Source organism: Pleurodeles waltl, chromosome 7 (assembly GCF_031143425.1).
Source record: "Pleurodeles waltl isolate 20211129_DDA chromosome 7, aPleWal1.hap1.20221129, whole genome shotgun sequence".
In the NCBI taxonomy this organism is placed as follows: domain Eukaryota; kingdom Metazoa; phylum Chordata; class Amphibia; order Caudata; family Salamandridae; genus Pleurodeles; species Pleurodeles waltl.
This window is the reverse complement of record NC_090446.1, coordinates 1,110,802,416-1,110,816,672: the sequence shown is the minus strand read 5'-3', so window position 1 is coordinate 1,110,816,672 and position 14,257 is coordinate 1,110,802,416. Positions and strand designations below refer to the sequence as shown.

Sequence of the window (14,257 nt, the reverse complement as noted above, 5' to 3'; positions counted from 1 at the left end):
TCGGACGGCTCCAACTGATCCTGGTTTCCTATCTAGGCACCCTACGCCGGAGAGCTTGGTAGTGCAGGCCTCCTGTTCGTCCAAGTCAGCGCCTGGTTCTTTCCCGACGGTGCCTGGGGACAGAGACTCAAAAAAGCTAGAGGCGCAGTCGAAGAAGATTTTTTCGTCCTGCAGTCTGGCGTTAAAGGCCACTAATGCGACCTGTATACTGGGGAGGTATATTCATGCTCTGATGGATGACATCTCCTCTTCGTTTACAGAGCTTCCCCAGGGTCTTTTGGATCTTGTCTCTGATGCCCAGGCTGCTGCGACCCAAATTATCCAGACGGGACTGGATACCACCGACTCGGTAGCCAGAGCAATGGGCACAACTGTGGTGGAAAGGAGACAGGCCTGGCTCCGTAACTCGGGCTTTTCGGCAGATGTACAGTCCACATTGTTGGATCTCCCGTTTGATGGGGACAAACTGTTTGGGGCTAAGGCTGATTCGGCCTTGGAACGTTTTAAGGAGAGCAGGGCCACGGCTAAGTCGTTGGGACTCCAAGCTCCTTCTTCCACGGCCTCTTCCAGATTCTTCAGGAGGTTTCGTGGATTTGGGCGTGGCTCTTCCTCCTCTTCCTTTCGGGGAAGATATCAGCAACCTGCCTCTTCCCACCCCTATAGATCTTTTAGGGGGAGGGGTAGGGTCCGCACCAGGGGAGCCTCTCAGCAGCACTCTGCCTCTTCCTCATCCTCTGGCGGGGTGCAGCAGGGGAAGCAGCCTTAGACTTCCACCATTTCCCACTCACTCCTCTCCTGTAGGGGGAAGATTACAGCATTTTCTCACCAAATGGGAGACTGTTACGTCGGACACTTGGGTTCTCAGTGTTGTGGGAAAAGGCTACACCCTTCCCTTTCGGGAGTTTCCGCCCCTCATCCCGCCCCGCCCTTCGTATTGTTCACAAGAACACCTCCTGTTGCTAGAACAGGAGGTAGAAGTCCTCCTTTTAAAGGGCGCGGTGGAGTTGGTCCCGGAGCAGGAAAGGGGTCAAGGAGTTTACTCAAGGTATTTCCTGATTCCCAAGAAGGATGGTCGTTTGAGACCAATTCTGGACCTGAGGATCTTGAATTGGTTCCTCAAGCAGGAAAAGTTCAAGATGCTGACCCTAGCACAGGTGCTTTTGGCGTTGAACATGGAAGACTGGATGGTGTCTGTCGACTTGCAGGATGCTTACTTTCATATCCCGATACTCAAGTCACACAGGAAGTATCTCCGGTTTGTGGTGGGATCGCAACACTACCAGTTTGCGGTCCTTCCGTTTGGTCTTACTTCAGCACCTCGAGTCTTCACGAAGGTGATGTCGGTGGTTGCGGCAGAGCTCAGAAGGAAGGGGATAGCAGTATTCCCTTACTTGGACGATTGGTTGATCAAAGCCAAGTCCCCGGAGCTTGTGTTGCGTCATCTGCAGTCAACAACCCAGTTGTTGTTCGACCTGGGCTTTTCGGTGAACGAGCCCAAATCTCACCTGGAGCCCTCTCAGCGCCTCCTGTTCATAGGGGCAGTACTGGATACAACATTGGGTCGGGCCTTTCCTCCGCCTCAGCGGATTCAAGATATTCAGGATTTGGTTCCAATGTTTCGAAATGGAGCGGTAGTTCCAGTCCTCAAGGTCCTTCGTCTGCTCGGTCTTTTTGCCTCCTGCATTCTGTTGGTCACGCATGCTCGCTGGCACATGAGGGCTCTTCAGTGGTGCCTCCGAAGGCAGTGGTCTCAACACAGAGGGGATCTAGAGGGTACTGTCAAGATCTCCAGAGATGCTGCTGTGGATTTGAAGTGGTGGATTGCAAGCAACAATCTTTCACAAGGAAAGCCGTTCCAGCAGTCGCCACCAGTGGCCACAGTCATAACGGATGCTTCCACTCTAGGGTGGGGAGCTCATCTGGGGGATCTGGAGATCAAAGGTCTTTGGTCTCCAGAGGAACAGATTTTTCACATCAATCTGTTAGAGTTACGGGCTGTACGTCTGGCTCTCAAGGCCTTCCTCCCTTCCCTTCGTGGTCAGTCGGTACAGGTCCTAACGGACAATACTACCACGATGTGGTACATAAACAAGCAGGGAGGAGTGGGGTCGTACCTTCTCTGCAGAGAAGCTCTTCGACTATGGTCCTGGGCAAAGGACCATCGGATTTGCTTGATAGCAAACCATCTAGCCGGAGTCTTGAACGTGCGTGCGGACAGTCTCAGTCGCCACTTCTCGGCAGACCACGAGTGGCGTCTCCATCCAGATCAAGTCCGTTTAATCTTCCAGAAGTGGGGGTTTCCTCGGGTAGATCTGTTCGCAACTCGAGAGAACGCGCATTGTCCGTTGTTCTGCAGCCTTCAGTATCCGATGCAGGAAGCGTTGGGGGACGCATTTCAAATGACCTGGTGCGGCCAGTTGCTTTACGCGTTTCCTCCCATACCCTTGATTCCTCGAGTATTGAGGAAGATTCGCCAAGACCGGGCTCTAGTAATTTTAATAGCTCCGGATTGGCCAAGGAGGGTGTGGTACTCCGACCTTCTCCAACTCTCAACGTGCCCGCCGCTCCGTCTCCCTTTCAGGGCAGACCTCCTCTCACAGTCGCAGGGGCAGGTTCTACACCCCAACCTCCAGAGTCTGCACCTACATGCCTGGAGATTGAACGGGGCAACCTGAGTTCCTTCTCTCTCCCACCTGAGGTAGTGGATGTTATATTAGCGGCCAGGCGACACTCCACTAAATCTATCTACGCTAATAGGTGGTCTAAATTTGTTGCGTGGTGTGGAGAGAGGCAGATTGATCCTTTACATGCTCATCTATCGGACGTTTTGTCTTTTGCTCTATCTCTGGCGCAGAAAGGTTGTGCAGTGGCTACCATTAAAGGTTATTTATCGGCCTTGTCAGCCTTCATATGTCTTCCAGACCAACCATCTTTATTTAAATCCCCTATTGTTATCAGATTCTTGAAAGGTCTTCTAAATCAATATCCTCCAAAGCCATTCGTTATGCCGCAATGGGATTTGTCCTTAGTCCTGACTTTCCTTATGGGGTCCCCTTTTGAACCTATGCATTCTTGCCCCTTGAGGTATTTGGTTTTAAAAACAGTCTTCCTGATAGCTATAACATCAGCAAGGAGAGTGAGTGAGTTGCAGGCCTTATCAGTAAAACCCCCTTATACAACTTTTTATGGGGATAAGGTGGTGTTGAGGACCAAGGCTGCTTTCCTCCCGAAGGTTGTTTCACCCTTCCATTTGGCTCAGGCAATTACTTTGTCCACGTTCTATCCTCCGCCTCATCCTTCCAAAGAGGAAGAAAGACTGCACCGTCTGGACCCAAAGAGAGCGTTGAGCTTCTTTATCGATAGAACAAAGGATTTCAGGCTGGAGGATCAGCTGTTTATTGGATACGTGGGCAAGAGGAGAGGAAAGGCAGTCCACAAGAGAACACTATCCAGGTGGGTTGTTCTTTGCATTAAAATATGTTACTCTTTGGCAAAGAAGGATCCTCCTGAGGGCATTAGAGCTCATTCCACCAGAGCTAAGTCGGCCACTTCGGCCTTAGCCAGAGGTGTTCCTGTGGTCGACATCTGCAAGGCCGCAACTTGGTCGTCCCTTCACACTTTTGCAAAACATTACTGTTTAGATTCTGAGGTTAGAAGGGACGGCCATTTTGCACGGTCAGTGCTGCAGGATTTCTTGGTTTGACCATTTAGGCACCCACCGCCGGGCGTGGTACTGCTTTGGGACTCTATTCATGAGGTGAGGAATCCACAGGTAGTTGTATCCATCAGAAGAACGAGTTACTTACCTTCGGTAACGACTTTTCTGGTGGATACATTAGCTACCTGTGGATTCCTCACGGTCCCACCCGCCTCCCCGTTGCCTTTATGGTCTTGCCAAGTAATCCTTGAGTGTGCTCCTCTTGGTCTTTGAGGGTGCAATAGATGTATATATATAATATATTTATATATATATAGGTATATGTGTATATATCTTTATGTATATACTTGGTGTGTGTATATATTTTAAAAGAGAGAGTTTTATATATATATATATATATATATATATGTACATAAAAAGATTTACAGTTATTCATACAATGTGGTGTATTTTTACAATATAATGGATGTTGCTTTGTTCTTTCATTGCATTGCCTGGTTGTTCTCATGCACGTAAAAAAAATGATTGGTACTGACGTCCGCACGTCGTCGAGGACCTCTTATTGCCTGTATGACGTCAGACGGCGTCGCGTGCGAGACAGTGACGTCCTCGTCGACGTGCAGAAACTAGTAAGAAGATTTCCGTAGAATGCTGGCGCCATGGGAGTATTCATGAGGTGAGGAATCCACAGGTAGCTAATGTATCCACCAGAAAAGTCGTTACCGAAGGTAAGTAACTCGTTCTTCTCTCTCTTTCGGCTGGCTTTACTGTAAGTGATCGCATTCTGCTCTTCCACAAGGAGTATATTGCCACACAAAGTAGTTTTGTTCAGTGTCAGGAACTACAGTGGCAATCAGTGACGTAACGAAACTGGAGGGTGCCCCTTTGCAAAGAACATGGAGGAGCTCCCTCTCCAGACTCACTCAGGGCAGGTGCTGTGCTGACGGGGCCCCCTGGAGGGCGGCTGCGGGGCCTTTGTTATGCCGCTGGTGGCAATGTGTGCTTTAAGAGTTCAAAAACTTTTGGGGGGGGTTTTGCCAATGTTTGTTACATTGTTGAGGGCCTGGTAGCTCCCACAACAATAAAGTGTTACAAAAGCCATGTCAAAACAAGACACGCATTGATGAAACTAAAAGACTTATAAAAGTATGTCAGATCAGTTGGCTTTGTCAGTGTTTGTTTATTATCATGCTTCCCATAATCGTGTTGAAAATGGTTACACTGATTTTCCATTAGAAATATTTTTGGGAAATACTAGCATGCATCAACACATTTTACTAAATGACATTTCATTTGCATATAATCAGAGAGCATTCTGGGAGCATTATACTTAGCCTCTTAGCCTAAACTTTTCAAGCATGTGTGTACACGTTTTTTTTTTTGTACTGGAACCAACGTCAGTAGTGAAGTGTGACCTTAAAACATTTATTTACAGCATGCACCCTAATAATGAAGGCTTTCAAATAATGAACCATAAATACAAGTTCGAACAGCATTATCTTCTGGAAACACATTACCTCAACTGCAGAGAGTTCAACTCTCTGTAAACAGGCAGCCAAAGGGTTTGTGCTGCAGGGGGTTGGGCCTACTTGTCCCAAGGACAAAGTAAACATAAACACTTGTTGCCCTTGACCCCAAACAAGATGTCCCGGGCGTCGGGCGATGCTTCGAGTTCTGACCAAAGAAACTGCACCTGGACTCTCCAGGACCCTACAATCGCAACAAAGATGAAGACTTCAACTGCAACATTGTTTCTCCGGCTCCTTCCAGTTGCTGCAACATTTCCCCGGTTGTGCATCCTCTGAGGACAGCCCGTCTTCAGTCTGCACAGGAAAGAAGAAGGAAACTACCTTGGAATGAAGGAGTCACTCCCCTGCATCTGCAGGCAACAACGAGAATGACGACCGGCTAAGTGAATCCCCTCTCTTACTGAGCTGCGTGGATCCTGCAACACGGTGGTGGTCGGAAGTGGTCCAGACGGTTCTCTCTACCAGCTGTCTAACTTGGGTGGAAGTAAGCCCTTGCCGTCCCAGGCAGGACAGTACCCCCATGCACTGCGTTCTTTGCAGCTGCCAAGGCTTGTTGGCACTTCTGCTAAGGGGTCTACAGTCTTCATGTAGCGCCAGCATTCCTCCGTGCGACACACAGCTCCCTGAGTGACTCTCCTGCGGTGTGGGACTCCTTTTCGTAGTGCTGCATGGGCTCCATTTGCACCTTCGGGGTCCCCGTCCTGTGGGACGCCTATGCATGCTGCCTGTGCTTCTGTGGGCTCTCTGCAATGCCGAGGGCCCTCTCTGACTCTCCCTCTGGGGCTGAGTCCTCTTGGGCCCTGCTGGCCCCCGTCAGCACCACTTTCCACCAACTGCAACTTTTGCCTGTGCCAAGGCTTCTTGGAGGAATTCCGACAGGCAAACCCAACTGCAATCTTCTCTCCAGCATGGGACATCACCTGCATCCTCCAGGAACTTGACTCTGACTCCAGGGCTGCAGTGCTGACTCTTCTTCCTCACCGGTGACCAACTCCTGTTATCCTCAGCTTGGTGGGTAGGGGCTCCTGCCCCCACTGGATTCTGCTGTGTCTTCTTGACCTCGTCCCCTCGTTCCACAGGTCTTTCTCTTCAGGAATCCACCGTTGGTTTCTTGCAGTCCTCTCTTGGTTTTGCAATTCTCTTCTTTTCTTCCAAGTGGGTGTTCTGGGGAAATTCTAGTAATTAACTCCTGCTTTCCTGGTTGCTGGGGGATGTTGTGGTACTTACCTTTGTGCTTTCCTGGTACCCCCAGCAACCCTCTACACACTCCACTTATCTAGGTGGGTCGTGACACACTTGCATTTTAAAAACAATTTAGTATATGGTTTGTGCTCCCCCTAGGGCCACTATTCTCTATTGTGTTTTACACTACTTGAACTATTTTCTAACTATTCTTATGCCTATTTCTGACAATTAGTTGGGGCAGATCGGTTCCGTATTTAATCTGAAACATGGCAGGACCTTTGGAGAAGGTAGCCCAACCGATTCTTTGTAGGGCCCCCATCAGTAAGGTGCTACTGCTCTGGGATCCTGCTCCATTTAGGGATATTGATGTGACCATGTCTGTGGAGCAGTGGAAGGAGGGGCGCCTTATAGCAGAGGGTATCTACTCCTGAAACACCTTCATTACATTCCTGAATGCCCAGGACTCTTTTGGGGTTGGGCCAGCCCACTTCCTGCCTCATTCTAAGTTGGAAAGTGTCGCAAGGGAGCTCTGGACGGTCTTCCCTGAAGCCCCTCAGTCCTTGGGGGTACTAGGTGGTCTCATTGGATGGGGAAAGGCACCCCACCTGATTACCCTATTCTACAAAGCTCTTAGGGGTGACATGCAATCTCAACAATTCCCAGCACGTGGGGCCTGGGAGAAAGATATGGGAATGACAATCTTGGATTAGGAATGGGTGAGTGAGACAGTCCTCATGCGTACTGTGTCTTGTAACAACAGATTTAAGTTACTGCATTTACATTTCTTACACGGTGCCTATGTCACTCCCTTTAGTCTGACCAAAATACAACCCGCCAAAGGAGCCAAGTATCTAACTTGTGTATTACTTACCTCCTAAGGGAGTATTGCCTCTATAGTATTTTTGGTGTTGTGTTACCATAATAAAGTACCTTTATTTTTGTAACACTGAGTGTATTCTTTCATGTGTGTAAGTGCTGTATGACTGCAGTGATATTGCATGAGCTTCGCATGTCTCCTAGATAAGCCTTGGCTGCTCATCCTCAGCTACCTCTAGACAGCCTGGCTTCTAGACACTGCCAACACTACACTAATAGCGGATGCCTGGACCTGAAATAAGGTATAAGTACCTTAGGTACACACCACACAAGGCCAGCTTCCTACAGAAACTGATATGGTGTAAGGGAGCTGACCTAAACAAGCCAATGGCTTAAGGGGATAATGTAAGCCCACTCCATGTTTACTATTTGTGCCTGTATGAAATGATCCCTGACTCACAGCTAAAGCTATCTATAGCCAGACCTAAAAACACTGCTCCAACCAAGAAACAGAGATCCTACATCGAACCCCTGAGGGATCATTCTCAGCATCTTTTAGAGCCTGTAACCTAATGTAAAAAGGAGACGCTCAACATCTGAAAATATTACTGTTTGTGGATACAGAGGTCACTGCACCACTGCATATATTGTGTTAATTTTTCTTTAATCAGATTTGAATTGGACACAAAACAGGCCGGTGGAAGGGTGGCACACAAAAAAAATTCATGTACTAAATATAGCGATGTAATTTCGAAATACATTAGGAAATATCTAAAAATATAATTTTAAGGAAATGTGTGTGTTTTGAAGGGGTCAGAAAAACTACTAGTGCCTGTGAATCTGAAACGGTTGTGCAATTATAGAATATGGAACTGTTGGAGTATTATATAATAAATTATCAGGTTTTGTGATGAAAAAAGGCAAATATTCTAGAATCTGATGGAGTAATCGCATGCTTTGTGATTGCATTATCATGTATAATTTTGGGAATTTCAATAATATTTCACTATGGTGCTGGATCAAAAATGCTTATTGTGCTCTGTTGAGCTTGTCATCCACTAATCTGTTCTGGAGGACAACACCGGACACTCCTTAATGACTGAACCATTAGTCTAATTTATCTGATCTATTTTGAGCAGTAGACTTAGGCAGGCACCCTTCGAAATTCTATCTTTTACCCATGTTTAAAAAACATGTTGAAGGAAAACCAGAAAATCACTGTAGTTGCATCTACACCCAAACTTCACCCCCACCCCTATCATGTACCTTTTTGTACTCCACCCTCCCACCCCTTTTCCCTCCCAAGTTTTCCTTTGCTGCTAGGTTATGTTGCCACTACAGTATGTAAACTTCTGATCTTCACTGACACATTGGAATAATTGTTACACAAACTCATCTCCTTTTTATTTTTCTCCTTCCGCTATTTCTTCCACTTCACTTCTGTGTCGCGGTGTGCTTCCTCTGCTAAACCCAGTGACGTGTTTTGTTTTACAGGTGTATGGACTCCTGGTGTCCTTAGTGGAGAACCTGGTATATTTTTCAGAAGGGCTGAAGAATGAAACTGTCCTGACAGAAGAGGAGGAAGTAGAACTATACATGTAAAATAAATATTTCATAAACACTTATTATGTTTATCTTTATAAAATATATTTCGTTTAACAGAGCAACCCTGTCCTGACTTGTCTTTGGTACAACCTTATAACGAAATTGAGTTGTAAGCAAGACTTTATCATTTGGCCACTGTCTATCATCTAGGGCCAATCACTGCACTCCTGTGCGTCAGTTCCATTATCCAGCAAAGACTGAGGTGCTTAGTGCTACTGTCTGTCAGATCTCATGTAATGAAGGAATAATGTACAAAGAAAGAGAATGTGGGTCAGCCCTCTTTCGCCATTGGTGTTGCGTCATTTGCATTTTGAACATCACAAAGGACAATATTCAAGAAGGGACCTGGATTAGCTCCCTTAGGCCTTGCTTTGGTTTCACTGTAATTCGCGTTTTGGATCTGCCCAAAGGACAGCTTCTGAGAGTTTGAACTGTCGGTGCTCTTTTCCTCCACTTCCAGAAGGGGCGAGCACGTAGAGGCAAAAGACCCATCTGCAGACACCCCCACAACACCACACCCATCTGTCTTTTGAGCTGTTATGTGTAGTGCAAGTGATGGGGATTAAGATATGAGCACGTTCCACCTAACCATCAAAAACAGCCAGTATTACACCCATCATCAAATTATTATAATGTTAAATTATATTGATTGATTTAAGTCACTTTATCTGCTTTGGCACTTCAACTCGGTTAGTTAAGTGTCTCCTTTTGGAACGTGCACGTAGAATGCTGTAACGGGTTCAGGGCAGGATGAATCTACACAGCATTAAGAGTAGTGTGGATTTTACTGCATGTAAACATATTTCTTAACTGAAAGCCTTTCCCAGCAAGTCCTGCATTATTCATCCATTATCATACTGTTAACAGCATCTTGAAAAACAAATGTAAATTGATCAAAATTGGCAGGAAATATTTGCTCAGGTAGAAATCTTGGCATTGATCACAGTTCGTGATTTCTTACGGGGGAGCTATAGTTGCGGTGAGTGGGGTCATATTGCCCGCCATTGTCACAAAAACCGTGGCCCAGGCAATGATAGGGTTCTTCTCTTGGGTAGGGCTTCCTAAGAAAATCATAACAGACCAGGGCACCCCGTTTATGTCTCGACTGATGACACAAATCTGTCAGATACTAGGAGTAACCCAACTACGTACTTCCGTCTATCACCCCCAGACTGATGGTCTTGTAGAAAGATATAATCGAACGTTAAAAACCCTGTTAAAGAAAACCATCTCCGATTCTGGGAGAGACTGGGACAAGAAGCTACCTTTGGTCCTCCATGCCATAAGAACGCATGTACAGTCCTCTACAGGTCATACCCCCTTTGAATTAGTATTTTGGTGCCTAGCCCAAACCCTATTGGACATGGCTGCAGAAATGTGGGAAGAAGATGAGGGCTTAGAGAGAGACCTCCTCGAATATACACACCAATTGAAAGACCAGGTCCAGACCGTATGGGAAGGTGTACGGATACATCTCGAGAGGGCGCAAGAAAGACAAAAGCACTATTATGATAAAAACACAAATCTTAGACAATTTCAATCTGGGGGCAAGGTCCTTGTTTTGCTGCCCAGTTCAGATAATAAACTATTAGCAAAGTGCAGGGCCCTTTTAAAGTCCTGAACGCCAAAACTCCAGTGACCTACACGATTGAGTTAGCTGAGACCCCAAAGAAAACCCAGATTTATCATATAAATCTCTTAAAAATGGGAAGAACCCAAAGAAACCCCGATTACTGTAAGAACAGGGTATCTGGTCAATAACACAAAAGAATTAGAAATCGATTAATGCCCTACAACCACCAACCCCGTAACAGATATGCCCTCCATTAACCCTTCCCTTCCGCGTGCACAACAGAAACAGTTGTGTGAAATCTTAGAGAAACATAAATCCATGTTTTCTACGGTTCTGGGGAAAACACCTTTGACTCAACATCACATTAAATCACAACCTGGGAAAGTAATTAGTCTCCGACCATATAGAATTCCAGAAGCACGGAAAATAGCAGTGGAACAAGAGGTTAAAAAAATGTTACAGATGGGAATTATAGAGCCCTCAGTCAGTCCATGGTGTTCTCCGATTGTACTAGTACCCAAACCGGATGGATTCATTTGGTTTTGTATCAATTTTAGGCAACTGAACAACATATCGCAATTTGATACCTATCCTATCCCACGAGTTGATGAATTACTAGAACGATTAGGCAAAGCCCAATATATGTTTACGTTAGACATCACTAAGGGTTACTGGCAGATCCCTTTATGTTCCTCCGATAAAGAAAAAACAGCATTCTCTACTCCCCAAGGCCTATATCAGTTTACTGTCCTACCCTTTGGATTACATGGTGCCCCGGCAACCTTTCAAAGACTGATGGATAGTTTATTACGTCATCTTTCCTTATACGCTGCTGCCTATCTCGATGACATAGTGATTTATAGTGAAACATGGGGTGAACATCTCAACCATTTAGACACAATATTCCAAGAGTTAAAAAGGGTGGGTCTCACCGCCAACCCGACCAAATGTAAGTTGGCCTGTAATGAGATCGCCTATCTGGGTTACCATATAAGTAAGGGTCAGATCAGACCCCAGCTAAATAAAGTTGAAGCCATTCTCAAGGTATCTGTCCCCTCCACAAAAAAAGAACTGCAGTCCTTCCTGGGGTTGGTAGGGTACTATAGAAGGTTCATTCCAAACTATTCCACCTTAGCCGCACCCTTAACTGACCTCTTAAGAAAGGGACAACCCTCAAAGATCAGAACCTTGTCTCCCCACCAACAATGTAGCTACAAAGCCCTTCAAAGAAGTTTAACCACAGAACCAGTGTTACATTGTCCCGATTTCACCAAAAGCTTTTATTTACAGCCAGATGCCTCCGATGTCGGGATAGGCGCTGTACTATTCCAGAAAGACGAGCACCAAGATAACCACCCTGTTGTCTTCATAAGTAGGAAGCTCCTTCCCAGGGAGCAACGCTATCCAGTGATTGAACGGGAATGCCTGGCGATTAAGTGGGCCATAGAAAACCTTAAATATTATCTCCTAGGCCACCCCTTTATATTACATACCGACCATGCACCTCTCACCTGGTTATCACGAAACAAGGATACTAACCCACCTATATTACTACGATGGTTTATGGAACTAGAACCATTTACCTTCCAGGTACAACATTTGCCAGGGAGCCAATTGTACACAGCAGACTATTTATCCAGACACCCCATCAGTCAGGATCTCGAACAGCTCCCACCAAGGGAGGGTGTATGTAACAGGGCAGCGGGGACCATGTTCCTTGACGGTGTCCCAGGACCTGTAATGCGATACCCCGGGGGCACTGCCGATTGCAGCAACCCGGAAGCTCCCACCTTGAACCCGGATGTCCGGGATTGGGCAGAAAGAAAGGACAGACTACGGAGAGGAACGGCGTTCGCAGAGGAAAGCAGTGAGGCGGAATCAAAAGACGAACCGAAGACTGACAAGCAGAATCGTGAGACCGGGACAAGTGAGAGAGAAGTGGAACCAGAGATGCCACGGCGGGAGGAGGACGCCCAACCGGCAGAGAGGAATTCCCACCACATCTCCAGCCACGTCCCTGGAGGGACGTGGCTTTCGCAGGTGCGTGCCTGCCTCCTTAAACCTGGGCTATTGCAGAGTGGGAGAGGGGAGCGCCGGCATTACGGGGTGCTTCAGGAGAGGTCGGATAGTTAGACAATCCGACTCTCCGTGTTCTTATATGTTTTTGTTTTTTTGTTTGCTTTTTTTTTTTTACTCACACCATGTTTTCACTTTAGAATCCTGAGAGGGAAACAGTATTCAGAGGACTACAAAAATAAACCCCTTTGGGTAGTTAAATACGGCGAGCACATCATCACCGGGGCTATAGACCGGGGAGCACTCGCCGTTGTTGTTTGCATGTTACACACCGCACCTGCACATTCTAACCCAAAAATAAGCAAAGTAGGAGAGGAACCGATATACTTACCGTTCCCTTCCTTCTGTCTGGTCACCGCGCTCCCTCTTCCATCCCTACTCCACCATAACATCGGCACGCAAGAGGAACGGTCCTAGGAGAGAGACAACAAGGAGTATTAAGACGAGAAAAGAAAGAAGAGGAGAAAAGACTAGAGGAGGAGAGGCGAGAAAGGAAGACCTAGAAAAGAAGAGACACTGAAAGAAGCAGGAATGACAAAACTCCAGTAGAAATCGACAATATCCGCTGTGAACTATATAATCCGAAATAACTCAGAGTAATAAAAATAAAAAGACACCAGTTCTGAAACACATAGTGACTCCAGTCCGATCCTTAATGTCTCCAAACCGGTGGGGAATCCTACAACCCCCCTACAGAGACTGAGACTGATATATGATCGTGGCAGAAAAATTAATGCAAGAACATTTCCTGTCGGGGTGAGGTTTTTGTAGTACAGATCATGTTACTGTTAAAATCAGATCGCATTACAGGGTTGTAAATGTACACACATCAATATGTACATGCATTGAACATGTGTGTATGTAGAACAGGTGGCCAGAGGGTAAGCATTCCTTGTTGATTGTGGACAGCCAGTCTTGAATCTGTGGTTGTTTAGTACTGTTGATAAATGTAAGGAATTGTGTCCTCCTATATAGGTGCTTGACCTCATATCAAGGTGCTATTGCTGCAGGTATACATTTATTAGATAGCACGATCTGTTGAAAATTTCTGCCAGAGCTGTAGGTCATCACCATATTGGTGGATCTTCATACTGCTTTCGGTGAGTAGGGCTGCATGTTGTACGAATTTAGGCCCTCATCCGCCCGCCAAGGTTGAACCGCCAAGCGGCCGCCTATGCAGCCGCAAACCCACCAGCCGCATTTCAACATCTCCGCTGAGCCGGCGGTCGGAAACAAGTTTCCGCCCACCGGCCCAGCAGGGATGTCAGCCGTAACATTGCAGCTGGCTCCTAATGGAGCCAGCGGTGTTGCGGCCATGCGACGGGTGCAGCTGCACCCGTCGCGCTTTTAGCAGACAGTGAAAAGCAGGGTGGTGCTGTGCCTGGGGGCCCCTGCACTGCCCATGCCAAGTGCATGGGCAATGCAGGGGCCCCCAGGGGCCTGCGACTCCCCTTCCCGCCAGCCTTTCCATGGCGATCTCTACCGCCATGGACAGGCTGGCGGGAAGGGGAGTCATAATCCCCAGGGCAGCGCTGCCCTGGCGGATTATAACGGCCGGGACAACGATGGCGGAAAACCGCCGGGACAATGATGGCGGAAAACCGCCGGTCCTGGCGGTGTGACCGCAGCACTACCGCCGCGTTCAAAATATGGCAAATTGTACCGCCAGCCTGTTGGCGGTACAATCGCCAATTCATGAGAGCCGTAATCTTTTGCATGTCAACGTCAGATCTATTGAGGTAACAATGAATTACCATTATGGCATACTCCACACTATAGAGAATGACAGACATCCCAAGACAAGATGGTCATGAC

At 47.0% G+C, this 14,257-nt stretch overlaps 1 protein-coding gene across 4 annotated transcripts in view; it reads left to right on the top strand.

Moving 5' to 3' along the window:
- MYCBPAP (MYCBP associated protein) overlaps positions 1 to 14,257 on the top strand; it is a 670,648-nt gene that overhangs the window by 590,438 nt on the left and 65,953 nt on the right. For all 4 annotated transcript variants that reach the window (XM_069200066.1, XM_069200065.1, XM_069200063.1 and 1 more), the window contains exon 19: positions 8,683 to 8,786. In XM_069200066.1, coding sequence (XP_069056167.1) covers positions 8,683 to 8,786 — 104 coding nt within the window. The remainder of the gene's footprint in view (positions 1 to 8,682; positions 8,787 to 14,257) is intronic.